Below are 27,112 nucleotides of genomic sequence, written 5' to 3'. Positions count from 1 at the left end.
TCCCTAAATCTTCTTTTTGTTGGTTAGTTTCCATGGCAGTTATTGTCTGTGTGTGAGAGCGTGTCCGCCCCCTCACCCTCTCCCCTTCCAGAGCGGGCCCTGGCGGCTCAGGCGCGGCCGCCGGGGAGGCAGGCAAAGACGCCAGGGCTCTGGCCAGTGTGCTGGGGTCCTCTCGGTGGGGGGTCAGGCCTCCTGGAGCTCAGGGGTCCCCGAGCCTCCCTCTGTGCATTTGGGGTGGGGCCCTCTGCAGCCGGGCCCGGCTGTATCCCAGCTCCTTGGCCAGAGGCAGCAGCCGTGGACTTGTGAATTGTGGAAGAAGCCCTCAGGACCCTGGGGATCCTAGGAGGAGCCTCGGAGACAACCCCTGAGGGACCCTCTGCAGCCCCTTCCCCTCCTTTGTCTTTGGCAGATGATCACCTGATATCCTTTTTCCCCCCGGGTCAGGTAAGTTTCATTTCTATCTGTCTGTGCGGAGTGGTGCCTGCCGCTGGGGAGACAGGCAGTGGGCTAACGGGGTGGGGAGGGGGGTGGGGGGGACGGCTCGGCCCAGACAGGCTGGCAGGAGATGGGGAGAGTGGGGAGAGGAGAGGGTCTCAAAGCGCCTTTCTTCCTCAGCAGTGCCTCTCCGGCTTTGAAGTTCAGGGCTCCTTCCCAGCCGGTTTTAACCCAGATAGTAAAATGCAAAGATCAGTGTCTAGGGCACAGAATGACTGACATACAGCCAATGTCCAGGACTTCTGGCTTCTGGTCTGAATTCAGTTCCGCGTATTCAATATTGACTACATACAAGTCGCCGTGCTTGGCTCTGGAAGAGCAACACGGATGACCCGCGACACGGTTTCTGCTTTTAAATGCTTTCCATCTGGTGGGAATGATAGGACGTCTACACAGATAGGTATGAAGACTCCCGGGTCAGGCATGCTGGGTTCGGTACCCTGCTCTGGATGCATGACCTTGGCCAGGTCACTTAGCCCCTCCAGTCTCCGTTTCCTCACCTGTAAAATGGGGATGACAATAGTGCCTGCCTTCCAGGCTAAATTCCACTTGCACACACTCAAAATTTAGGTCAGTTCATGACAGTAACAACCGCCATTCGCTTGTTAACTATTATTACTGTTATAGAAATTATAGGGGCGCCTGGGTGGCTCAGCCGGTTGAGTGTCCGACTCTTGGTTTCAGCTCAGGTCACAATCTCCGGGCGTCACAGTTTCCAGCCCCGTCTCAGGTTCCTCGCTGGCTGTAAGGAGCCTGCTTGGGACTCTCCCTCTCTCTCTCTGCCCCTCCCTCCCTTGATCGCACTTGCTCTGTCTCTCTCAAAATAAATAAATAAACTTTAAAAAAATGGTTTCAATCCTATAAAACGTGTAAAGAATATCGGGGATGGTTATTACCGTGCAAGGCAGTCATTGAGTACTTACACAGTGGCGCTTACAGAAAGTTCTATGGGAACACGGGAGAGCTTACTGTCACCTGCAGGGTTAGGGTGAGGCTCCCGGAGAAGGTGGCATTGAGGCCGAGCCCTGAAGAATGAGTAGGATTTCGACACGCGGGAAGGAAGGTATGCAGCAGAGAAGCACTAAGCCAAGGTGCGGAGGCAGGAAAAGAGAGGCCTCCTGGCCGCCAGCTCAGTGAGCACCTTGCCTGGGGCCCAAGCACGGAGCTTGGTCAGAAGCTGGGCGGCACTTTGGACTCCCCAGCAACTTGGGGCCAAGGGCAAGTTAGAGACCCAGGCTGGGAGCCTGAGACCAGGGTTCGGGTCCTGGCTGAGCTCCCACCTGGGTGCTCTGAGGCTAACCTCTTCACCTGCTCTAGGTTTGTTTCCTCACCTATGAAAGAGGAATATTGAAACTTGACTTCCCTCCCGATCTTACTATCGTGACTGACCATCGCATGGGAATATGACATTTTAAATCAGTAGGTAAAATGCAAAGTCCTGTTCTTCAAGATGAAAGAGAATTCGTGGACCCTCTACATGGCTCTGGGGGAAATGCAAAGGACTAAATCATTTAACGAGGAGGCTTGTGAAAATCATCTAGTACAATGCCTGACTCATAATAGTAGTTGAATGATCTCTTTCATAATTGATTGGTGGACTCACTCATTCAGTCATTCATTCAGGGTTCTTGGAGTAGCCACCGCAGGCTCGGTGATGGGAAAGAGGAGTGCCCAAGACAGGCATGGGTCCTGCCCTGAAATGCTTACAAGCAATTCACGAAACTGGCAACCTGAGGGTGTCCCTGTGCTCCACACTAGCAGCTTCCATCCCGCTGGCCGTCTTCTGGCTTCTTTCAAGGATTATTGCTGTGAGACAATTGCTGTGGATTATTGCTGGTTTTTTTTTAGGTTGATTTTAGGCTCCCAAGACACTATCCCCATGGGTCTGCAGAACACCTCCTCTCTGCCCTCTGCTGGCGGGGAGTTGTAAGTGCTTCGCAGTAAACAGCTCAACGTCCATTACCCCTCCACACCAAGCATTCTGTCTGCCTTCCATCACCCCTGAGATGAACTGAAGTGCCTTAATATTTAAAAAGGAATGAATCTGTAATTAGCACCTTAACATTATATCAGGGCCATTCCAGAGGCTTTCTATTTAAATGCAAATTGAACCTTCCTGAAGAAAAGCTAATAAGTGATGAAAATAGATAGCAAGAGAGGAGGAAGCAGGCAGGAGGAGGGAGGAGGGGCCGATGTGGAGTCGCCACTGGGGCCACTTTGTTGCTGCCTGTGGACCACACTCCCCTCACCCAGAGACCAGGCACGGGGCACCTGAGGAGAAGTCCGGGCACCTAAAGCCTGAGTCTCAATTCCCCTCTTTGTTCAGGGGGCGGATCTCCAAACCAGCAGCCACTTGGGTGGGCCCTTCCGGGGCTGCTGGAGGTCATCTCAGAGTCATGGTGGCCTGGAGAGGATACAGGCTTCGGCTACAGCCAGACTGGGGTTTGAATCCAGGATCTTCTTCTGAGTAGCTATAAGATCTTGGCCAATTTCCTAATCCCTCGGAGCCTCCGCGCCTTCACAATATAAGCAGCTGTTAGTGCTCGTTCCTCTCAAGATTGCTGTAAAGATTATGCGATAAACAGAAAAACGTGCCTGGTATACAGTAGGTGCCTAACAAATGTTAGTTCCCTACCCTTGTCTCGAGATCTTGCTGGACCAATTTAACCGGTCAAGGTGAGAAGCAGGTTCTCAAGAAAAAGGTGGCATCCACGATTTCCCTTCAAATAACCTAGGCGAGGGGTCGGGGAACACCAACACTTTCTGTAAAGGGCCAGATAGTAAATATTTCATGCTTGGCGGGCCATATGCTCTCTGTTGCAACCACTCCACTGCACCGTTGTAGCGGGAAAGCAGCCACAGACACCACACAAGTGAATGAGCGTGGCTGTGTTCCAATATAACTTTATTTATAGACACTGAAATGTGAATTTCATACAACTTTCATGCATCGCAAAATATTTGTCTTTGGATTTTGGTCCCCCCCGAACATCTAAAAATGTAAAAACCATTATTAGATCACTAGCTGTACGAAGACGGGCGGCGGGCTGGGTTTGGTCTGTAAGTAATCGCTCCCCGAAGGTTTGACAAGAGACCTTCACCTGTGATTTGGGTGGAGTCTGCACCAGGGGACCTCTCAGAACATAACTCCTAAGGCTGGGACTAATGGAGAGGGACGGCATCCAAGGAAGCAACGAGCCCTTTCTGGGCCAGGACCACCAAGGACAAAAGGACACATAGGGTCCCTGGTGCTGGTCTCTGTTGGGGTGCCAGCCATTAGGTCAGGGCACGAGTACAGGTGTCATTCTACTTTTTCCCAGTGATGTCCAGGAAGGAACCAGTAGCTCCTTGGGCACCGAGCCGGCCGACACATTCTCCTGGTGACAGGCCCGAGCCCAGCCCTGGGAGGATGGGGAATGTGACACCTGAAAGAGATCCAGCCTGGGAGCCTGAGACCAGGGTTCTAGAAGGGGGTTCAAGGGCTCAGACCCTGCTGCTCTCTCCCCAGCCAGGAGAGCGGTGAGGGTTCCCCGGGCATCTCAGCCCACCCCAGGAGTGCCTGCTGGTAAGGACGGGCAGGCCCTCTGATTCACCCGAGACTTGGCCTGTCTCCCCCCTTTCCTGGGCTCGCTGACATCTGTCCTTAGAGACACACACAGAGCGCTCTTGCAACTAGTCCGCCATGCCTCCCCACCTCCTCTCTGTCTTTAGCACAGAGAACACAGGTCACCACACCAGATGGCAACCTCACTGTTGTGGCAGATTGCCGGGCTCCCGGGAGAGGTGGGGGTTAAAGCAGAGCACTGGAGGCTGTCTGTTTCACAGTCCCCACCCCTCTTCTTTAACATGCCTCCGCCCGGCCCCTTCTCCAGAACCTCTGGGGAGGAGGGCCTGTGTGCGTGCACGTGCTTGTGCCCATGCATGTACGTGTGTGCACGTGCGTGTGTTTGTGATGTGAAGCAACAGGGAAGAAGGGGAAGGGGTGAGGAGAGACCGTGCCAGAGTGAAAGCCACTCTGTACCTCCGTAGAGGCCCCAGCCATGGTGGACGGGCCCCTCTTCCCAGCTGGAGGGTGAACTGGACCCTGCCTCTCTGGCACCCATCAAGGGGCTCTTGGAGGTGAGCAGAAGCATGGTGTGGAGAATGAGGCCTCTCTGTTTCATTTATATATTTTTATTAAAAAAAATTTTTTTTAACATTTATTTATTTTTGAGAGACAGAGCATGAGCGGCGGAGGGGCTGAGAGAGAGGGAGACACAGAATCCAAAGCAGGCTCCCGGCTCTGAGCTGTCAGCACAGAGCCTGATGCGGGCCTCGAACCCACAAACCGCGAGTTCATGACCTGAACCGAAGTCGGACGCTTAACCGACAGAGCCACCCAGGCGCCCCCGCTCTGTTGTAGAAGCTGCCCCTGGGCCTGGCCAGAAGGGAGAGGCCGAAGAGGGGCAGGGCCTCTGAGGGTGACTGTTCTCACCTCCTGGCTCTCTAGTGTCATCTCACAGCAATCCAGCCTGTGGGCCCCCCACCGCCCCTTCCCAGCCCCATGAAGGGGCCAGAGCCTTGGATCCCATCAGGCTCAGACAAAATGGGGCTAACAGGCAGAGAAAGAAGGAGAGGCAGGCCCTGAGAAACCCTCCTCCCAAAGTAAGTGGTAATAACCAAATAGAAGCCAGTAATGTTCCTTAGCAGGTGAGCAGCTTCCATCTGGAAATAAGGGGAGCCTCTAAGGAGTGGCCCTTTTCTCTCCTGGGTGGAAATGGGACAACCACTTCACAGCCCAAGCTTTTGTCCTCCAGATAAGATAGTTTTGCCCCTGGGAGGCCTGGGGGGACTCAGTCGGTTAAGCTTCTGACTCTTGATTTAGGCTCTGGTCATGATCCCCAGCGTGCTTCGAGAGAGACCGAGCCCCCCCTCAGGCTCTGTGCTGATAGTTTGGAGCCTGCTTGGGATTCTCTCTCTCTCTCTCTCTCTCTCTCTCTCTCTCTGCTCCTCCCCTGCCCTCTCCCCTCCTTGCTCTCAAAATAAATAAATGAAGGTTTTTTTTTTTAAAAAAAGATAGTTTTGCCAGGATGAGGGACCCCAGCAGGAAGTAAGCAGGAGAGCTTACTTCTGGTTACTTCTGCCCCTTACTTCTGCCCCTCTGTTGTCAGAAGGCTGCGATCTATGGGACTGGAGGGAGTGGCTGGCCTTGCTCACTCGGAGCCTGTCAGCAGGACAGTCAGCCCCCCTTACTGCGCCCCTCCTGCGCACACGCGCGTGCCCTTCATGACAGGCAGGCTGGCCCATCTGCCAATCAATTTTCCTTGCTGATTTCCTAGCCGAAGCAGCGGGGCTGGTGTGTAAATCATTCAGAGCCCTCTCTCAGCTCTGCCAGGACATGGAGCTCTTTTTAATTAAGAAGAATGGAGGATGTTGCTGGCTCTGGAAATGGCGATATTAACTTACTAATGGGCATTTAAGGAGCCGTGTTTGAGTGGCTGCTGCCTTCCCAGCCTGCACCCTCTGCCCCTCTGCAGAGTCGCCCAGGCCCCCACAAAGGCTGTGCTGTCCTCTGCATTAGAAGGGTCAGGGTATAAGCACCGCCCTCGCCCTCCCACCACCTACCTTGGCCCCAGGGATCAGCCAGGCTCCCGCCTGGTGACCTGGGACAAAAGGGCACATTTTCGCATTTATTTAAAAAACATTTTTTTATGTGTATTTATTTATTTTTGAGAGAGAGACAGCATGAGCAGGGGAGGGACAGAGAGAGGGAGACACGGAATCTGAAGCAGGCTCTGGGCTCCGATTCAGAGCCCGATGCGGGGCTCGAACCCATGAACCAGGAGATCATGACCTGAGCCGAAGTCAGACGTTTAACCGACTGAGCCACCCAGGTGCCCCCATCTATCTATCTATCTATCTATCTATCTATCTATCTATTTTTAAGATATCTTTTTTTTTTTAATTTTTTTTTTAACGTTTATTTATTTTTGAGACAGAGAGAGACAGAGCATGAACGGGGGAGGGTCAGAGAGAGAGGGAGACACAGAATCTGAAACAGGCTCCAGGCTCTGAGTTGCCAGCACAGAGCCCGATGCGGGGCTCGAACTCACGGACCGCGAGATCATGACCTGAGTCAAAGTCGGCCGCTTAACCGACTGAGCCACCCAGGCGCCCCATCTATCTATCTATTTTTAAAGTTCATTTATTTTGAGAGAGAGAAAGAGAGAGTGTGTGAGTGCGCATGAGTGGGGGAGGGGCAGAGAGCGAGGGACAGAGAGAATCCCAAGCAGGCCCCGTACTACCAGCCCCAACGTGGGGCTTGAACTCATGAGCCATGAGATCATGACCTGAGCCAAAAGCAGGAGCGGAAGGCTTAACCGACTGAGCCACCCAGGCACCCCTCATTTTTGCATTTAGAGGAAAGGCCAGAAGCAGGACGACTTGAACCCTTGAGTCCTCTGCCTCTTGTCCTGGCAGCCTGTGGGAAGGCCACAGGCTCCCCAGAACTGTCAGGACCCAGCAGGAAACATGGGTAGGCCTCCAGTGGGTGCCCAGTGCCCACAAGGAGCCAGCCCGTCGGCAAAAGCTGCAGCTGTTGCAAATGAGAAGCCGAGCCAAGCAAGGGCCCTCACTAAGTCCCGTCTGATGACTGAACTTGGGGTAGCTGGCGGTGCCCGTGAGCGCCGATGGAGCCAGACCCCTGCGTGTGTGCCACTCAGAAGAATGTGAGGATGTCCATTCTGGGGCCTGCTGCTTTGTCACCATGGCTAAGTGACTCTTCCTGTAGGACTTCACACCCCGGATACCCCTCGGAGTAAAGAACACCCAGCTGGGAGACACCTCAAGCCGGCTGTGCTCTTCCTCTCTCTCCCTTCTAATTCTACAGACTGGTCCGGAGGTGCACGGCCCAGTTGGGGCAAAATGTGGCTGGAACAGAAGTCTCCTGGCTCTTGGTCCCGTGTCTTACCTATTTCCAGTATCTCCCAGGGCAGGTGACGCCACGGCCACTCCTCCCACCTCATGCCGCTCTTTTCATTTTCTGAGGCTCTTGGGCCTCTGAAGTTCTTCCCTCTTTATAACCCAGATCCTCAGGCTTTATTCCAAGTCCCATTTCCTCTTACGACCTCCTCAGTCAGCACAGGGCAGGGGCCGAGGTCTTTCAGAGAAGGTCTCGCTTGCTCCTGTCCTTCTCATCTCTATGCATGAAACAGCAGAGGAGGGGGCAGCTTCCTGACTCTTCTAAATCATGCAGCTCCTGAGTCTGAAAACCAAGATGATCCCTTCCCCCCCATCCCACCATCACATACCCGAGCCGCACTTTCCATCAGATGCACCCCTTAACTGATACCCACTGAGTCCCTCTGGGCCCCACTCCCCGCCCCCCACTCTGCCCTGGGGGAGGAGGGAGCGGGGCTGGTGGCTGAAGGAAGGTGGCTGATTCCGCCGCCGCCCATCTAGTCAAGGCTGCAGGGTCAGGAGGTGGCCATTCCTCGGGACCCCAGACTGCCAACCCCACGGGTGGCAGTGCCACGTGAACAGATGCCGATTATGGTTCTGACTGCCGGCACCTGTGTCACATCATCTCCAGCCGAGTCCTCTGGAGCCCTAAATCCTTCTTCTGGGCTGCTGTTGGGACGGGACGGGAGGATGCCCCAGGGAGGCTTTTCGGTGTGGGGGAGGAATTTACCCCTCCCTCGGTCTACAGGCGGCCTCAGTTCTGATTGGATGAGCCATCGTCACTTCCACCCCCTAAACACAGCCAGGCTTCTGGTGAGGGATGGATGAGAAGGTGATTCTCTGCAGGAAGGGCGACAGCTGTTCTCCAGATCAGAATGCAATTTAGTTAGTGGGAGAGATTTCCGTGCGCTCAGAGGGTAGAAATCCTGTCCGAGACGTAGGCCCCGACACAGTGGGGCACAGGACCGTGGGGCCCGGTGAGATGCCTGCTGTGTGAAATGGGCACCTGCTGTCTGGGCTCACCGGTCTGGATACGCAGAAAGTCAGGGTGCAGGAACTTGTCGTCACACAGGGAGGAAAGAAGTCTACTCGTTATAGACTACCTCCTACATGCCCAGCATCTACACCAGGCATCTCTTTCCGCCCGTAACTCTAGAAAGCAGATTTTCTTATTCCCCTTTTCCCAGATGAGGAACTGAGAGTCAGGGGTATAAGTGACTTCTTCGCGGTCACACAGCTAGAGGGGCCCGAGGCAGGATTCAGACCCAGTCTGCCTGATGCCAGAGTCCACACACTTTCCCTACCCCATGCCCTGTGAGGCACTGCAGACAAAGAACTAAGGAGAGAAGGTGATCCCGGCCTCCAGGAGCTCAAGATGCATCTTTCCAGCCCTCACGATACCCTGCAGAGGGCGTCCAGGTGCCCCCCCCCCCCACAAGAAGGTAAACTGTATTTCCAAGGAGGGAGAAGGAGCTGTTCTAGCTTCTAATAACGAAACAGCTCCCCTCTCCTGTCTCCCCAAAATGTACCCTGCACCTGGGATTCCCCCAGTCCCTTGTGGCCCTACCTACCTCCTCCATCCACGCCGGGACTCTGCTAGTTAACGGGGACGAAATTGTCCCTACCCACCCTCAGCTTCCCCACGAGCTACCCCAAGGTGGTGACGGCGGGCCCCTGCTGAATACCTAATAAACCCAGTCGCTACCGAGTCAAACTGTGCATTGTATTCTGTATAAAAGAGACTGTACTAGATCCTAGGTGCAACTTTAGAGAAAAAAAATACTGAGCGACTCTTTCTGGAGCTGAGCACCTCTTCAACAAGTCTGACGCAGCAATATCACATAAGAAAGAAAGACTCCACAGTACCAAAGGCTTTATCATTAGAGGCTTTCATCAACTTTCCTTCCCCCGCTTCTCTCCCCTCCCCGTGCCACCTTGTGACCAAGGCAAAGAGTCAAAGCCTTTTTAAGAGAGAAGAGAAACCCAGGCCTGATGCGATTGCAAGGTCTCAGAGCAAGAGGGATTTGGGTTTGACGTGAGGAAGAACACCCCGACAGGGAAATGGCCACCCGGTGGAACGGGGTGGTGAGGAATCAAAGGGGTCACCGGACTCCCCGCCTCTGCTCGGTGCCCCTTCAGGCCCCAGCTGGGTGCACTCTGCCCAGGCATGGAAAACCGCCCGTGACTCAGGGAATCTTAAGTGGCGGTTGCTAGGTTACAAGTTTCCTCAATGTGCACTCAATGTAAGGATTAAAGGATGTCACCTGGCTGGGAGGAAGAGCCATGGGGGAAGGAGTTGGGGAGATGGAGAGAAGCCAGGACTTCCAGAACAAGCAATCAGGCCATGACCTGAAAGGCATCCTATTCTCAGTACTTTTCCAAGGGTCTGAGTCCCTAGATCCCGCGGTCCTCATGGAGGGCGGTGCTTGCAGAACATGAGCATTAGGCTGGAAGGGGGCCTATTCTGGGATTGGGTTCCAGTCCTTCCCCAGTTATGCTGCCCAGCACACAATATGGCAATGGGCAGAGCCGTTGCCGGAACCCTTTGGGGGCCTGGGCTCCTTCCTTCAGTGTAATTGGACAAGAAGCCGGAAGCCAGGTGACAGTTGAAAAGCTTGGTGTCCTTAGGAATACACAATTCTTTCATTTGCGATTTAACGGTGTTAAAGTGGAAGAGGGTTAAGATTCGGAATTCACAAGCTAGACCCTGGTGTCGGCCCTCGGACGGTCGTAAGTCCGTTACTTCACCTCACTAAGTCTCAGCTGCCTCACCTGTAAAAAGTGGAAACCGATACCTGCCCCCGTCATCTTTCCCAGGGTTGTTTTAAGATTACGAGAAAATGGGTGTGTGAGGACTTAGGTTCGTTCGAGGAGTTCTGCAAACACAACATCATATGGAACTGTGTATAACTGCTTAGTAAGCTGCTCCAGCTGGGGTGGGTGGGGACTCCAGGAGCCTTGCCCCATTGCTTTGGTAAAAGGCTCAGTAGACAAAAGAAGCTGAAGACGGGTCCCCCACGAGACCCTTTGAGGAAGACCTATGGCTTTCAGTCTTCCTACTCACCCTGTGCTGGTCTTCTGAACACAGTTCAAGTTGGGGGTCAAGGATCTGTTCCCTATTCCTCTGGGCAGATTGGGATCCTTGGGAAGAAAGAGAAACGGTTGGCGTTTCCTGTAAAACTTCATTAATTCAGACCACATTCTTTTGGAATTTATGAGTTCTTACTGAATAGAGAAAACAGAACACAACCTTCCTCTGAAGGTTCTAGAGGTGCTTACTTTGTAAGCACAGAGAATTCAAACAAAAAAAAAGCAGTTCAATTTCTAAGCCAAGAACACAAGATATTAAGATGAGTTGTGGCTTCTGTTTCTCACAGGAAGTCATTTCTAAACAAGGGGCAAAAGTCTGTATTTGTTCCGTTTCCCTTTTTCTGCATTTTGTTGATAATAGTTGCTGGCCATGGTGTTAATAGCGATTTACCAAGCCCTTGCTAATGTGTCAGAAACTGAACTGTTTCACAAACAGTATCTCATTTAATCCTCACAAAAATCTACCAGGAGCCATCCATAGCATGAAACACTACTCAGAAATTAAAAGGAATGACCCACTGACGCATGCAACAACCTGGATGAAGCTCCACAGAATTATGTTGGGGGCGGAGGTGGGGTTCCTAGTCAATCCCAAAAGGTTACATACTTTATGATTCTATTTATCTAACTAATCCATTCTTGAAAAGACAAAATGAGGGAAATGGAGAACAGGGTAGTAGTTGCCAGGGGTTGGAGAACAAAAGGTGGGAGGGAAGCAGGTGTGGGTGTACAAACGCAACACAAAGAATCCTTGTCTTGTGGTGAAAATGTTCTGTACCTTCACTGATCAATTTCCATATCCTCGGTGTGATATTACTGTACTATAAGTTTTGTAAAATGTTACCTTCGAGGGAAACTGGGTAAATGGTGCTATTTCTTCCCCCTGCATGTAAATCTACAATTTATCTCCAAATAAAAAGAGATAAATTCAAATAATATAAGGAAATTGGGGCTCAGGGTGGTAAAACAATTTCAGAGCCAGAATTCAAACTCAGGTGTCAGACTGCCAAACCTGAGCGTTTGGAGACTTGACTCTATTCAAGGGAACCAAGAAGAAGGAGGACCCCATCGGCCTGGAAGTCCATTAGACCAGGGGACCCACGGGTGTCATGGGCTGATGGGTTACCGGGGGTCTACTGTCCTGAAAAGGCTGAGAATGTGGCTTGGAGAAACTATTTGGTAAGCCCTGTGGGTTGGTGCTGAGTGCCAACATTGAACAACCGGGTTTCCCCTTCCCAAGGTGTGTGAAAAAGGGATGAGAGTGTGTGTGTGTGTGGGGGGGGTCCCCCTATGTGTTTGTCTATGTGGGTGTCTCCAGTTAGGTATCCACATGTCTGTACCTTTGTCAGTTACTCCGTGAATATGTCAGTTTCCGGGTGAGAGAGGGTAGGGTGATGTGCAAGTTCTGCCTACGTGTGTGCAGGTCGGTGTATACGTTATGTTTGGGTGCACCCGGGGCAGGTCTCCCTGGGTCACACCCACATGACTTGTTTCTATGAGGTTAAACCATTTGATAATACCTCCCCCAAAGCAAAGCTGACTGTCGAGCCAGCCTGTCACGAACTGGGTCTGTGTACTGTAGATAAACCGGGTAATTGGACTCTCCGCCTCTTCATCCAAAACAAACACTCACAGACCGCCCACCCCCACGCTGGAAGGAGTCTGGTTCCTGTCATCTGGGTACTTGGCTCCGGTGCCCCGCCTCTCTGACCCTGTAGACAAGGTGAGCGTCTCCCCGAGGGGCCCTTCCCCTCCCCCGCGGGCGGACGCTGCCAGCGCTTATGTAAAGAGGTCACGGCCTGCTCCGCCGCCGCCGCCGCCGGGCGCACGCGGCTTCCTGCACAGGTGTGGCGGCTGCGGGCGGGGATGTGCGTGGAGCAGCTTGGCGGGCCTCCTCCTCCCGGGCGGCTCCGCTTCTCCTTCGCGCTGCTCGTTCCTTCTCCTCGTCTGCCTGTGTGACAGCGGTATGCGGGCTGGGGAAGGACAGCGCGCCCTGTCCCCAGCTCCCCGCAGCCCTGGGGGGGCTCCCCGCTCCCGGGTGATGCGCTGTCTGCGCCCCGCCGCCGCGCTCCTCGGGCCTGGCTGTGTAAGTGGCGCGGGGGCGTGGGCGGGAGGGCGCGGGCAGGGGAGCAGGGGCGGGGGGAGAGAGAGGCGGCGGCGCCCGGAGGTGTTAACTCCTTGTTCCGCCGGGAGGCTGCCGGGCGCCGCGAGCCCCGGAAAGCCCCCGCCCGCCGTGCGCCCCGCGGGTGTCCTAGCCGCCGGCCGGGAGGGGCGGGGGACACCGCGCTGCGGGGCGCGATGCCGCCGCGGGGTGGCGCCCTCGGCCGCCTTCCCTTTGAAGTTGGCCAGGACCTGGGAGCCGGGAGCCAGCCCGCCCCGCCGGCGGTGCGAGGAGGCGAGGGCGCGGGGCCCCGACCGCCCTTGATTCGCCCCATCCCTCCCGCAGGGCCAGGCGCGGACGCCGCCGGACCGCGCAGTCTGGAGGGACTGTGAAGCGCTGGCCGGCGTCGGGGCCCTTGCCCCGGGGTCGGGCGGGAGCCGGCGGACGGGAGCCAGATGGAGGCGGCGAGAGGGGGCGCGGAGTAGCGGGCGGCCCCCCGGGCTCGCACCTCCCGCGGCGCCGTGGCGCTCCGCGGGCACTGGGGTGCGGCGGGCGGGGCCCCCGGGGCTGCCATGGAGGTGCCTAACGTCAAGGACTTCCAGTGGAAGCGCCTGGCGCCGCTGCCCAGCCGCCGGGTCTACTGCTCCCTGCTGGAGACCGGGGGGCAGGTCTATGCCATCGGGGGATGTGACGACAACGGCATCCCCATGGACTGCTTTGAGGTCTACTCCCCCGAGGCCGACCAGTGGACCGCCCTGCCCCCCCTGCCCACGGCCCGGGCCGGGGTGGCCGTCACCGCCCTGGGGAAGCGGATCATGGTGATCGGGGGTGTGGGCACCAATCAGCTGCCCCTGAAGGTCGTGGAGATGTACAACATCGATGAGGGCAAGTGGAAGAAGAGGAGCGTGCTGCGTGAGGCCGCCATGGGCATTTCTGTCACGGCCAAAGGCGAGTGGGGCCAGGGCTGAGGGAGGGAAGAGAGAAGGGCGTGGGGGACCACGGGGAGAGGGATGGGAACTAACACTGAGTTGGGGGCCCGCTGTCACAATCCCGATCCCATTTGATCCCTACAATAGACACGGAAACTAGAGACCCACAGGCCTTATTTTACAGATGGGAAAACAGACTCAGTAGGTGAAGTGTCTAGTAATTTCATGTGATGCCAGAACTCCACTCCACCAGCCTCCTGCCAACAAGCTGGGCAGGCCTGGCCAGAGAGGAGAGCTGGAGACTTAGTGCAGGGCCTCCACAGACCCCTTCATTCAGCAGAATGAGGAGCCTCCCACCCATAGCACCTCATCCCCTGAGATCTGCCTTCGAGGGACACCACCTCCAGACACATATTTGGGGTCCTGGGGGTGTTCACTGCATCCCTGTACCATCACTAGGCCCCTCTGGTGGGGCTTTGAGGCCTGATTGCAGGGCCTTTCCCACTACCCTCAACCTCCCCTTCTGCCTCCGAGTCTCAGAGATACTAGTGAATGGAGACTAGAATGTTCCTGAGGGTTGTGCTCCTACCTCGCCCAGGTTCACAGTTCTCAAGGGGTGCATGCAGGGACCACGAGGTTACTGGATCTTCATTTCACTTTCCCAAAACCCCTCATTCTTTCTCCTTGGGCCTGGTACAGCCCAGAGCATAGAGCAGGCTTCAAAAGTTCTTTGGCTGAAACACACAGGGTTTTATGGGAAATGGTCCAACAGGAATTAGAAGACCCCAAGTGCAACTCAGACAGACAGCCTTGGTGGGATGCAACCTTCCCTCCCTCTCTTGCAAAACCATCCCATTTGCCTGTGGGGTCTACTGTAGATCAGGCCAGGATTTCTGGAGGGTCTGCTGTGTCCCTGGCACATTTCCAGGTCCCAGGGAGGAAGGAAAGAGGCAGAAGGTCTGGCCCCTACTTTCAGAAGTCGGAGTCTGATCAATGAAGGTGACCAGTGAGAAACTCTAAGCCTGAATCCCTCAGGGTAGTGGCCAGTGAGGCCTCCACGGGCCATCAGTAAGGATAAGAGCCGGAGGGCCCATGGAGAAAAAGAGGGAAAGGGTATTCCTTTGTTCCCAGGCTTCAGTAGATGGTGCTGAAAGACAGAACTAACGTTTATTGAATCCTTACCACGGGTGCTTTATATATTTTAGCCCCTTTGATCTTCAAAAACCTATCTGATGAGATAAGTGCTATTATTATCCTCATTTTAAAGAGAAGCAACGTGGGGCCCAAAGAGGTTAAATAATTTGCCCAAGGTCACACAGCTGGTGAGTAATGATGGAGTCTGTGCTCTTAACTGTGGCATTGAATGGGTTTAGGAGTTAGTATAATAAGCTTTCACATGCCTGTGTGGCAGACACGGAAGCAGAGGCTGGGGTCACAGATGACCAAATTCTCTATTTGGAAGAAACCGACAAGGATTATTTCCATAACACATGGTGAACAGGGTGAGCAGCTACCTTGGGCGGTACTGAGCCGGTGCTCTCAGCCCCGCTTTGCAGTTCAGGGACACCCAGGCGAACCCAAAGGGATGATTAAGAGCTGGCACAGGAGCAGTGGTGTGGCAGGAGTGAGGGCTGTCGGCTGGACGTGTGTTTCAGGTGACACAGGGATGGGAGAGGCGGAGCTTGTGTAAGGGAAGTCCTTCTAATATTAGCAGGCCAGTCTCCTGGCCGCAGGCTAAGGTTAGGATTTTTTTTCTTCCTTGTTCAATAAGATTGGAAATAGTACTCAGTAGAAGGAAATAGTAGTCTCCCTGCAATTCCCTTACAAAATCAAGGTCTCCTAGAGCTGGAAGCAGTGAGGACCAGCTACTGGGAGATAGAATCCCGGGCAGGGGTGGGTCCCCGGGAAGAAGAGTGGCTTGTGGGCTGGGGGAGGAGGGGAAGCTGTGTCTCTGATAGGCTGCAGGAGGCACTGGGGTGAGGCCCAGGGAAACGCGGGTGCCTCGCTCATCCTCTCTGATGCCCTGTGGCAGGGGTGTGCCTTGAAAGGCTACCTGCAACCAAGAGCAATAGAAAAAGGGAGAGAACTCACTTCTCCTCTCAGAGTGCCCAGCTTACTGCCCTGGCAGGGTTCCTTAAAGGGGCCGCTTTTCTCTCCTCCAAAGCCTCACCCTCATTCACCCCTAACCCTATCCCATCTAGCTCAGGATGTCTTCTGGAGCCCACAAGCCTCCTCATGTGTGAAGGAGGATGGCATTCCCCCATGGGGAAGAATCAGCAGCAGTCCAGGGTCCCACAGGGCCAGCGACAGCAGGGCTGACCTCATTTCCAAAGGCTCCTGCTGGGTCTGGAGAGTTCCAAGCAGGGAGTGCCTAAGGAACAGGCCACTATTGGAGGACATCAGAGGATTACCCCTCCTCTTCGGCATCCCCTCTGGCTTCCCAGGAGGGAGGAGTTTAGAGGGGACAAAACCTGCAAAGGGGACAAAACCTGCAAAGGGTTGTCCAGGCCTCAACTCCACCGCAGTCTACCCTGTGAGAGGCTCCGCCACGGGCTGGACATCGAGGCGTTCAGGCCTGACATGGCTTCAGGCTCAACCATGGCAGAAACTCTCCATGGTTCCGTCAACCTCACCCCGGCACAGCAGCGGTTGGGAACCTAGCCCGGCCTCCGTGCTGGTGTGCGAGGGGTTGATGGGGCCTGGCTTGGTAGGTCATTACTGATGGGCCTGTCTCACAGTGTGCGTGAGCTGAGCCAGGGGTTGTGTGTGGCCTTTCTCCTTAGATTACCGAGTGTATGCGGCAGGCGGGATGGGCCTGGACCTCCGTCCGCACAACCACCTCCAACACTATGACATGCTCAAGGACATGTGGGTGTCACTAGCACCCATGCCCACCCCGAGATATGCTGCCACCTCCTTCCTCCGAGGCTCCAAGATCTATGTGCTAGGTAAGGACAGGTTACTGTCCCACATCTATCCCTCCTTCTCTCCCTTGGGTCAGTTTCCACAGGAAGCAGTCAGTGTCTGTGTGCTGAGCATCTCCTTGGGAGTAATCACCGATGCCTTACCCCTCAGGGAGCTCCCTGTGTGGTTGGGTAAACGTGGAAAGGGGAAACCCAGCCCCCTGCCCTCAGGGACTTACTGTGGCCCAACCCCCCTTCCCTCCCCCCACCCTCCCAACCCTGGTCTGGCCTCCAGGGGGACGACAGTCCAAGTATGCAGTCAACGCCTTTGAGGTTTTTGACATCGAGACTCGCTCCTGGACCAAGTTCCCCAACATTCCCTGTAAGCGGGCCTTCTCCAGCTTTGTGACCCTGGATGACCGCTTGTACAGCCTGGGAGGCCTGAGGCAGGGGCGGCTCTACCGGCAGCCCAAGTTCCTCCGGACGATGGACGTGTTCGACATGGAACAAGGTGAGCAGGGCACCAGCCTCTAGCCGCCCACCCCCCTCTGGCTGAGTCCCCATCCCATGCGCCCGCCCAGGCCGCTGATCCAGGGGGGTGAGCCTTTCAGGGGTCCGAACAGCCCTCTCCACTCAGGCCTCCTCTTGGGATCGCATTCTCTCCACTGGACAGGGCTATTCTGGGTTAGCTGGTTATTTTTATCAAAGCCTTTCCCATTTTCTCTTCTTACGACATTCAGGCAGGGCCCGGTGAGGGAGGGCTTTTCCGGCTTTTTACCGATGCAGACACAGAAGGATCCCGACTCCCACGCTCACTGCCTCTAGTTAACCTCCTCTCCAGCTCAGAGACCTTGAGAACAGAGGTTAGAACAAGGTGATTGATTGTAGGGGATTATGGTTCCTTGGACTGTAGCAAGCCTGGGAGAGGGTGTAGAGGCCCCGGAGTGCATCATTTCAAACAGCAGGAGGCGTAGTTTATGCCCTGAGCACAAAGCGTAGATGGGGTGGACACCCACCTAGGATGTGAGCTCTGGGGACTCAGTGTGTACTTGGTGGGGGAGGTCACCACCAAGCGTCTCACTCTCTCTAAATTTATCCTGCCGTGATCCACGGCCCGCAGGGGGATGGCTGAAGATGGAACGCTCGTTCTTCCTCAGGAAGCGGCGGGCAGACTTTGTGGCCGGTGCTCTGAGTGGACGGGTCATAGTGGCCGGAGGGCTTGGTAAGGATGGGGCTTCCAGGCTGTTACCTGACACCGTGCCCGAGCAGGAGAAGGCACCGGCTGCTTGCGCACGGCCTGCCTACCGCGTTCCCCCAAATCATTCAAAAACCCCTCTTCCCAGCTGGGCTTCACAAACCCATGGGGGCGGATTTTTAGTAAAAGGCAAAAGAGAGGCAGCAGTGACTAGAAACTTCTGGTAAAAGCAGAGGGTGGGGAAGGAAAGCCTTCCTCTCGAGGAGACAGAAGGACGGAGAGAAGGCAGGAGGGGCAAAGTGGCTGTCGGACAAGAGCGAGGGCTCAGGGTAGGGAAGGAGCGTTTCTGCAGCCCAGGAACTAAAGTCCCTTGGCTTCTGCTTGTGGATTCCGGGGGGGGGGGGGGGGGGGGGGGGGGGGGCGCTGCGGAGCATGGACTGGGGGGCTGGACTTCTTAGTGAGGTCTGGTTCCCTTGGCGCTTTCAGGGAACCAGCCCACTGTCCTGGAGACAGCAGAGGCGCTCCACCCCGGGAGGAACAAGTGGGAGGCCCTCCCCACCATGCCCACGCCCCGCTGCGCCTGCTCCAGCATTGTCGTCAAGAACTGCCTCCTGGCTGTGGGGGGCGTCAACCAGGGTCTGAGCGATGCGGTGGAAGCCCTGTGTGTCTCTGACTCCTAGCTTTCAGCACAGCGCCTGTGCCCCGGACCGGATCAGCCCACTCTCCACAAGAGGAATGGTCTCGTCAAAGCAGTGTGGGCGACTTCCCAGGATGCCAGCTCCTGTCAGCAGCTAGTGGGGTCAGGCCCCGGGGTTCTGAGGGACCTCCCTCCGCCTCCAAACCCTACCCATCCCAGGAAACCATGCGAAGTCCCAGGGACTCAGCCAGTCTCCAGCTGGAGGCCAGCTGAACTCTGAGGAGAGTCCCCCCCTTACTGCTCAGGCAGAGAAAGACACAGGAGTCCTGGCTACCTCCCCTTCCTGTGAGTTCCACCTCCCCCTGTGTCCAGGGTAGGGGGTGGGCAGGGCCGAAGACAGCTGCTATCACTGTCCTCTCCCCAGCTCTGAACTAGTTTGAGGGTCTCTTGGGATGGAAAACGGAGAAGGTTCGCAAAGAGTCCCAAACCCCTCGCTTCTCCCTTGGTCTACATCCCTTCCCCATTTGGTGGTCAGCCGTGGGCCTGCCCTAGCCCTCGTCCCCTCAGCAAGAATTGGCCTTGGAGTCAGGTTCACGGGGACTGGTCCAGGTCAGTAGCCTCGGCCAGGAAGGACCTGTGCCTCTCAGGTCCTCGAGGGTAACGTGACGATGGGGAAGCAGCAGACGCCCAGCCCAGGCTCTGCTTCCCGCTCCTCCCCTCGCTCACTTTCTCCTTCCGCCACCCTCCCCTCGCCCTTTTGTCACCCGCGGCCCCAGCTCATTTCTGGGCAAAACCTTCTCATGTACACTGTGGCATCCAAATCCACGAAGGATGGATTAACTGCACTCTGGTTAACAGCAGCAGCACAACAATTAAAATCTATATTCCTATTCTCTCGGGTACCTGGTGCAGGGGTGGGGTGGGTGGGTGTCTTGATGGGTAGAGGGGACCCCATGAAATAGTCCCTCTGACTGTCTCAGACTAAATAGGGCCCCAGGCGACCAGCTGTTGTGGGTTCCGCCTCCAAAGCACCTCCTGCCCGGTCACCTCACTCCCAGTACAGGGCAGTCCTCCTCAGTGCCTAGACTCCTCTGTGTTAGGAAAGGCTGACCTCTTCGTGCCTGGCCTCAATTCACTCAGCCGAAGTTCACTTCTGTCTTGCCTGAAGTTGGACGGGGATCGCTCACTGACTTGCCGTGAAGGACGTGCCCCCTCCTGGCTCGTAGAGCACCTCTTTCTGATTTCCGGTTATTTTGAAAAGCTGTGTCAGCACGGGGACTACAAAGGAAAACCTGCCCCCCCCCCCCCACCAAGGGCTGTGGGGGAGTCAGCAATTCCTGTGTGATGGTGTCATTCATTCTTATGCAGCAGGAACAGAGGGAGCCTCCTGGAGGAAGTGACTCTGCCCCTGGGTCTTGGAGGGACAGGGGTGTTTGTCCCTTCCTCAGGCCCCAAGGGTGCTGCCCCCTGCTGGCCCAGCCTTGCCTTCCCACCCCGGCTAGAGGCATCCTGTGGCCAGGGGGCGGTTCCTGGTGAGCGGACCGGGAGGAGGGGTGTCGTCTTATTGCTTCTGGAACCCCGTACTTCGGTTCTGTTAGCTGCTGAAGTAACTTAGAAGATCCTGGAGGAACCACAGATCCTGTGAGGGATGGAACGGCATGTTAGGGAAGCCACTCCAAAGTCCAGCCCTGGTCTGGTCTTCCCCTTCCACGTTACTTCGCCATCCCCTTCCATTCTCCCTGAGAAGAGGGGTCCCTCCCCACTTTCCAAGAGGAAACCAAAGCCCCGTGTGTGTGTGTGTGTGTGTGTGTGTGTGTGTGTGTGTGTTGGGGGAGGGGGCTTTCCAACCACACAAAATGGTACCAGATCTGTGGATGGGACTGAAGTATTTTTAAATGGTTGGAACCTCAGGGGTACAGCCAGTCTGAAAAAAGTTCTTCCCATTATGAGAATGGGGGACTAGCCACTAGAATCTATGAGGGCCGCTAACAGGTGGAGCTGGTATCTGCTGAGGACTTATGTCTTGGAGGTCCATTTCGGGGTGCTTCACCGAGCGGGGGAAATAGGGAATGTCAGTGGTAAACCCCTTGGTCTGCACCTCATGGTGCCATGGAGGCAGCTCAGGATCTGTGGTGAGATGGCCTGACTCCAGGCCTCCCTCCTCCTCTCCTGCCATAGGCTTTCCTATCACCATCCCTCCCTGGAAAGATCCCTCCCCTCCTCTCGTCTTCATTTCCCAATCTGTATAACAAGAGCGATGATGATGCCATCTCACAAGTACTCCAATCCTTAGATCAACTTTATGAGGTAAGCAGTTTCCCATTTTGCAGATGAGAAAACTAAGGCTCGAAGAGGTTATGTAACTTGTCAAAGGTCACAAGCTAGTAAGCGACTGAGCCATGTCTGATTTCAAAACTTGTGACCACAGCACCGCTTTGCCTCAAATGAACTAGCATACGGGGAAGGCGAGGAAATCAGCCGTGCCGCACCGTGTAAGGGGTTCCACGTGCCAAACCTGGAAATATGGAGACTCTTTTCCCAAGGAAGGAATCTGAGGATTAACAAGGAAAGAGTAGAAAGGGCTCCCTAATAAGAAATAAACATAGGGGGGGGCGCCTGGGTGGCGCAGTCGGTTAAGCGTCCGACTTCAGCCAGGTCACGATCTCGCGGTCAGTGAGTTCGAGCCCCGCGTCGGGCTCTGGGCTGATGGCTCAGAGCCTGGAGCCTGCTTCCGATTCTGTGTCTCCCTCTCTCTCTGCCCCTCCCCCGTTCATGCTGTGTCTCTCTCGGTCTCAAAAATAAATAAACGTTAAAAAAAATTTAAAAAAAAATTTTTTTTAATGTTTATTTTTGAGAGAGAGAGAGAACACATATGTGCGCACATGGAGGAGGGGCAGAGAGAGAGGGAGACCCAGAATCTGAAGCAGGTTCCAGGCTCTGAGCTGTCAGCACAGAACCTGACGCGGGGCTCGAACTCATGAACTGCCCGATCACGACCCGAGCCAGAGTCGACTGCCTAACCCGCTGAGCCACCCAGGCGCCCCTAAGTGGTGGACTCTTGATTTTGGCTCGCCGTGCAGAGCTTGCTTCGGATCCTCTGTCGCCCTGTTTCTGGCCGTCTCCTGTGCTCGCTGTCTCAGAAATAAACGTTAAAAATCGAAAAAAAAAAAAAAAAAAAAGAAGAAATGAGCATATTTCTACATTTATATCCCAGGAAAGCTCCCTTCCAGCTTTTTCATTCCGTTGGCTGTTCCATTGTTTGACATTCAACACCCATTACATGCCTGGCACTAGATGTGAGTTCCCGCCCTCTGGGCAGTTGCAATCTTAGAAGGGAGACAAGGGACTAAACCTGCATTTCCATTTGATGAGATAAGTGTCGGGCCTTTGCTAGTGCAATCCAGAGGTACCCTACCAGTGGTGACTAGGCAGCAGAGAAGGACTGGGGGTGTCAGGACAGGTTTCCGGAAAATCCCAAACTGCACTTTGAAAGAAGAGAGAGACCAGCCAGGCAGAGGAGGATGATCCCAGGCTTTGAAGCAAGAGAGATGGGCTCAAATCATGACTGTCGTGTGCTGATTGACTATGGATATGTTGTTAACCTCTCTGAGTCTGTTTCCTCATTTGTAAAATGGGCAAAATAATTCCTCGCTATGAGAAAAAGAGCCTCCCCGCCCCCCGCCCCGTAAGTAAAATGATTTGTGTATATTAGGTGAGTAGCTGACTTGTTGTTGTTGTTGTTGAAGGAGAGGTAGGGGCATTCTCAAGCCAGCTGGGAGAAAGGGTCTGGCTTATTTGGGGTACAGCTTGCACATCGTGGAGATTCTAGGGGCCGGAAGTGCAGGCAGGGCAGATCGAGAAAGGCCTCGCGTACCTTGCTAAGGAATTTATCCATATGAGAAATTGGGAGCAAATGAAGGATTTTAAGCAGATGAGCACCACGATCAGATTTGTGGGATATCCCAAGGTCCTCTTCTGAGGAAAATGAAGGAAGTGAAATCACCAAGACACCATCTAAAACGAGAATCCCAGTTGGGGTTGGAGTCCTTGGAAAACATGGGGACCAAGCTCCCCAGGCCTTCTCTGGAGGAAGGTCCATTTGCTGGACAACCAAGCTCTGGGGGAGGGGGGTGGTTGGGACCACAAGGAGTAAAGAAGTCTCTCCCCTCCATTGCTTCATTTTCTCCAGATTTTTTTTTTTTCTAATAATCTCTTACACTTGCGTTGGGTTTTCTGGCTGGCCGAGATCTCACACGGGAGGTGGGGTAGGGTTAGCCATTTCCAACCCCCATATTAAAGAAGAAACAGAGACCCAGAGAGCCCCTGTGGCTGACCCATGTGGCACAACTTGTAAGTGAGGGGAGGGAAATTCTAACCCAGCTCAGAGGTGTGCAAGACGCCTCCGAGCTCTGCAGTAAGGGGAGTGGCTACAAAGGTCAGTCATCTATCCATGTCCCCAGGTGGCTACAGACTGGACCAAAGCCTTGAGCCAAAGGCCTCTAGCTCCAGAGAACTGGGGTTATCCAATGGATGAGATCAAAGAGGCGGCACATAAAAGGACCCAGGCAGGTTGGGCAAAATAAAAGCTGCCATTCGCATTGGCTTCCTAAGCCTGCCCAAACAAAATGCCATAAACTGGTGGCTGAAGGCAACAGAAATGGATTCTCACAATTCTAGAAATCTGAAGTCAAGGAAGGGGGCTTCCTCGCCTCTTCCTAGCTCCTCGTGGCTCCAGAAATCCTTGGTGTTCCTTGGCTCGTGGTCACACGACTCCAAACTCTGCCTCTGTCTCCACGGCCTTCTCTCCTGGGTGTCTGTGTCCATGTTTCTCTCATCTTGTAAGGACACCAGTCACTGGATTAGGGCTGTCCTAATCCAGTATGACCTCGCCTTAACTTGATTACTTCTGCAAAGACCCTCTTTCCTAAAAAAGTCACATTCACAGATATCAGGGGTTAGGAGGTCAACATACCGTTTGGGGGGGTCCCAGCTCAACTCAGTGGATGCTGTGGATGGACGAGTGAGGCAACAAGAGTCCCCTGAAGACTGAGCTAATCTAGGAAGGCTTCCTGGAGGATCCTGCTGTTATAACTGGCTCTCAAGGGGACGGAGACTTGGGGTGCCAAGTGCACCCAGGAGTGGGGAGTGGTGTGAAAAGAGGTCAGGAGGCAACGAGGTGTCTGTGCAGACCTCGAATAGCAGACTGATGCCTCAAGAAGGGTTTGGGGAAGGTCAGCTTAAAAAGTGTGATGCCTCCCCCATCCCCACCCACAGTGCAAGGAGTGACAGGGCGGAAGAGATGGTCTCTGGAGAGAGGATGACAGGCCAGCTGGCTGCAAGGGCAAAACATCTCCAGTGTCCTGTGTTAACTCATGCCCGGTTGGCATTCTCCATCGTGATATGGCCCTTTGTTTTAATGCTTTACATGATGGGCTGTGTTTCCAAATATCCCAGTTCGGTTGAGCTCCCAGAGAGCTGTGGGCCTGGCTCAAAGGGCCCCCAGCACCCATGTTCCCGATGGTGCAAAGCAGAGCACCAAGAAGCCATTGTCTGCAGCCCAGAGGCCCAAGTGCGCCTCTTCCCAAGAGCGAGCTCTTTGTAGGTCACGTGCAGTTGCCATTTCATATCGGAGGGGTTTCTTGAGACTTCACCCAGCGTGCTCTGGGGCAGCCAGCCCCCCGACACACACGCGCTTTGTGCTCACAGACCCCTCCAAATGCCCACTCATGTTTTTTTTTTTTTTTTTTTTTTTTTTTTTTTTTTTAACATTTTTTTATTTATTTTTGGGACAGAGAGAGACAGAGCATGAACGGGGGAGGGGCAGAGAGAGAGGGAGACACAGAATCGGAAACAGGCTCCAGGCTCCGAGCCATCAGCCCAGAGCCTGACGCGGGGCTCGAACTCACGGACCGCGAGATCGTGACCTGGCTGAAGTCGGACGCTTAACCGACTGCGCCACCCAGGCGCCCCAAATGCCCACTCATGTTTATCTCACACACTCACATACCCCTCGCTCTTGCACAGACACTTTTTCCAAGCACATTTGTGTATTCACACTCACGTGATCATCACCCGTGCTCACACAACTCACACAGCTCACTTTTATGCCTCGTGCTTGCCACATGTCTTACAGCGTACCTCCCATTTCCACGTGTGGAACACACGTAGACACACTTACCCAGTCACCTCTCACACCTATACGTATATCTGTTCACACACATGTACGTGCTCTCACGCCTCGCACACACTCACACACTTGGCCCCGGTGCCCAGGCTCAGAATCCTTTTATTTCTTTATTTTTAATTTGTATTTTTTTATGTTTATTTATTTATTTTGAGAGAGAGAGAGAGAGTGCACGAGCTGGGGAGGGGCAGAGAGAGAAGGAGACAGAGGATCCGAAGCAGATTCTGTGCTGTCCGCGCAGGGCCTGATGCAGGGTTCGAACTCACAAACTGGGAGATCATGACCTGAGCTGCAGTCAGACGCCCAACCCAGGAGTCCCCTCTCCAAAGCCTTGGATGGTGGAATGTGAGTTGCTGAAATGTCAGGCCGTCTTCTCCAGGGCCGGGTCCCCTGGGGCTATGGACTGTTCAGGACCTTCCTGAACCTGCGTGGGTTTGGCATAAAGGCTGGAGGGCCTCTTGCGCCCTCATATCCCTGTGAGTTTGGGAAAGACTGGGGTCAATCTGTTCTACAGATGGGGAAACCGTGACTTCCACAAGTTGTCATGAGCTCCGGAAATGGGGGAACCCGGTCTTTCTCACCTGCCCTCACAGACTCGGCCCCTAGTTCATGGCCGGCACAGAGCCAGCGCTGGATAAACATGCCTTGAGTGAGTTTAGGGGATGGTTCCTTTAGGGGAAGAACTGGGAAGACTTTCCTAGAGGCCCAGTCCCAGTTTTTCATTTAGCCCGACTGGACAGTCCTGACTCCCGAGACATTTTGTTTTGTTTTGTTTTCCCATGCAAAACCTCCTCCAAGGAGGAAATATTTGGCAGATGATTCAGAGGGTCAGTGGGGTGAGGGGCTGGAGGCGGGAAAGTGTCTGAAGACTTCATGCCTCAGGTGACACCTAGAGTTGATAAGTTTTCTAGGAGGTTCAGAGAGAAGTCTGTCTCCCCCCAGCCTCCCTCCACCCTCCACACTGCTGCTGTGGAGACAGGGGGGCGAGGACGCCCAGGTTTTCAGCTGGTGGCCTACTTGGGCTCTGGCTGAGCCATCCTGGCTCCTCCTCGGGAAGATGTGCCCTCAGGGCTAGGGACTCCTAAGGTCCCACTCACTGTCTCCCAAGGTGGCCTGCCCTGCCCTCCTTTTCTGGAGAAGAGAAGGAGGACTTTGGGGCACCCTCCCTCCCATTCAACAGAAAATGTGCAACTCACATTCTTAAGGGAATTTGTCAAGGGATAGTAATTTACACATCCCTTTCCCAGGTTCCCCTATCCAGATCCAGTGTCCCCATCTACGGGAGAAGGCGACTGGACTGGAGCTGCCCTTCCAACTTGGTCTCTGTTCACCTCAGACCTCTGCTTCCAACACCTGCAGGAAGCGGGCTCAGCCCTGGTGACAAATGACCACCCGCCTTCACTCTCCTCATCCACACACCCCACAGGCTGGCCTCTCCCCCATGCCCATGGCCACCATCTGGGTTCACACGTTCATCCTCCTGCATGAAGACCACATCACAGCCTCCCCCTGTGGCTGTGCTGCCCATCACTCTCCTCCAGCCCACCTGCCACATCGGTGCTAGAGCCCCTGCACTTTCAGAAATCTTTCTTATTGGGGCGCCTGGGTGGCTCGGTCAGTTGAATATCTGTCTCCTGATTTCAGTTCCGGTCATAATCTCTTGGTTCGTGGGAATCGAACCCCATGATGGGCTCTGCGCTGACAGCTCCCTCTCTCTCTGCCCCTCCCCTGTTTACACGAGCACACACACTCTCTCTCTCTCTCTCAAAATAAATAAATAAAATTAAAAAAAAATTTTTTTAATGTTTATTTATTTTTGAGACAGAGAGAGACAGAGCATGAATGGGGGAGGGTCAGAGAGAGAGGGAGACACAGAATCGGAAGCAGGCTCCAGGCTCTGAGCTGTCAGCACAGAGCCCGACGCGGGGCTCGAACTCACGGACCGGGAGATCGTGACCTGAGCCGAAGTCGGAAGCTCAACCGACTGAGCCACCCAGGAGCCCCTAAAAATTTTTTAAAAAGAAATCTTTCTCATCTCCAAATCCAGGTGTCCTTACAGAGCTTAACATCCCCTCTCAGCTTCCCCAGCCCTTCGGGTGATTTCCAGCCTCAGTCTGGGCCTCTGAGCCCCTTGACCACAGTCCCACCTTCCTACCACCCCTCCTTGCCTCTGAGCAGGGTTCCTGTCCCTTGTGTACCTGGTGAAGGCAGCCACCGTCTCCACACAGCACACCCATACACAAAACTTTCTGGATTCTTCTCAGGACCATGACAATGCCATCCACCCTTGGAGGCCCAGAGCATCACAGGGTGCTGGGTACACAATGTCTAAATGTATAGCAAATAACTGAATAGAATACATGTGTAGCAGACAACTGAGTTGAATGAAGCCAGAAAATCAAAGAGCCCAGAGACAGCACTCTGAGAGTAACCTTTACAATGCTCCCTCTTCCTCTGAGCCCAGCTACAGCCTGTGGCTGGCACAAAGAATCCAGTCCAGGAAATCAGCAGTATTTCAAATCCCCTTGCTTAGGGACTGGGTCCCCTTTCCCTTTGCAGCAGGCTCTGACAGGAGGAGTAGGTCAGGATTAGGCCCTTCATAAGCTGTGGGTGACAGCCAGCCTAGTAATCCAGGCTTG

At 54.5% G+C, this 27,112-nt stretch overlaps 1 protein-coding gene across 3 annotated transcripts; it reads left to right on the top strand.

Annotated features, from left to right (window-relative positions):
* Positions 1 to 12,000: 12,000 nt before the first annotated feature.
* On the top strand, positions 12,001 to 19,171 carry KLHDC8A (kelch domain containing 8A). 3 transcript variants are annotated; one of them, XM_042926000.1, is made up of 6 exons: positions 12,001 to 12,247; positions 12,971 to 13,573; positions 16,338 to 16,502; positions 16,753 to 16,968; positions 17,578 to 17,679; positions 18,139 to 19,171. In XM_042926000.1, the coding sequence occupies exons 2-6, from the start codon at positions 13,198 to 13,200 to the stop codon at positions 18,330 to 18,332; spliced, it is 1,053 nt and encodes a 350-aa protein (XP_042781934.1). In that variant the 5' UTR covers positions 12,001 to 12,247; positions 12,971 to 13,197; the 3' UTR covers positions 18,333 to 19,171. The 3 variants fall into 3 exon arrangements, with proteins under 3 accessions (XP_042781934.1, XP_042781937.1, XP_042781936.1); XM_042926003.1 differs by lacking the exon at positions 12,001 to 12,247 and adding an exon at positions 12,284 to 12,369; XM_042926002.1 differs by lacking the exon at positions 12,001 to 12,247 and adding an exon at positions 12,284 to 12,610.
* The last annotated feature ends 7,941 nt before the right edge of the window (positions 19,172 to 27,112 follow it).

This window comes from Panthera leo, chromosome F3, assembly GCF_018350215.1.
Source record: "Panthera leo isolate Ple1 chromosome F3, P.leo_Ple1_pat1.1, whole genome shotgun sequence".
NCBI lineage: Eukaryota > Metazoa > Chordata > Mammalia > Carnivora > Felidae > Panthera > Panthera leo.
Note: the sequence above shows the minus strand (reverse complement) of the source record. Positions and strands in the feature narration are given on the sequence as shown.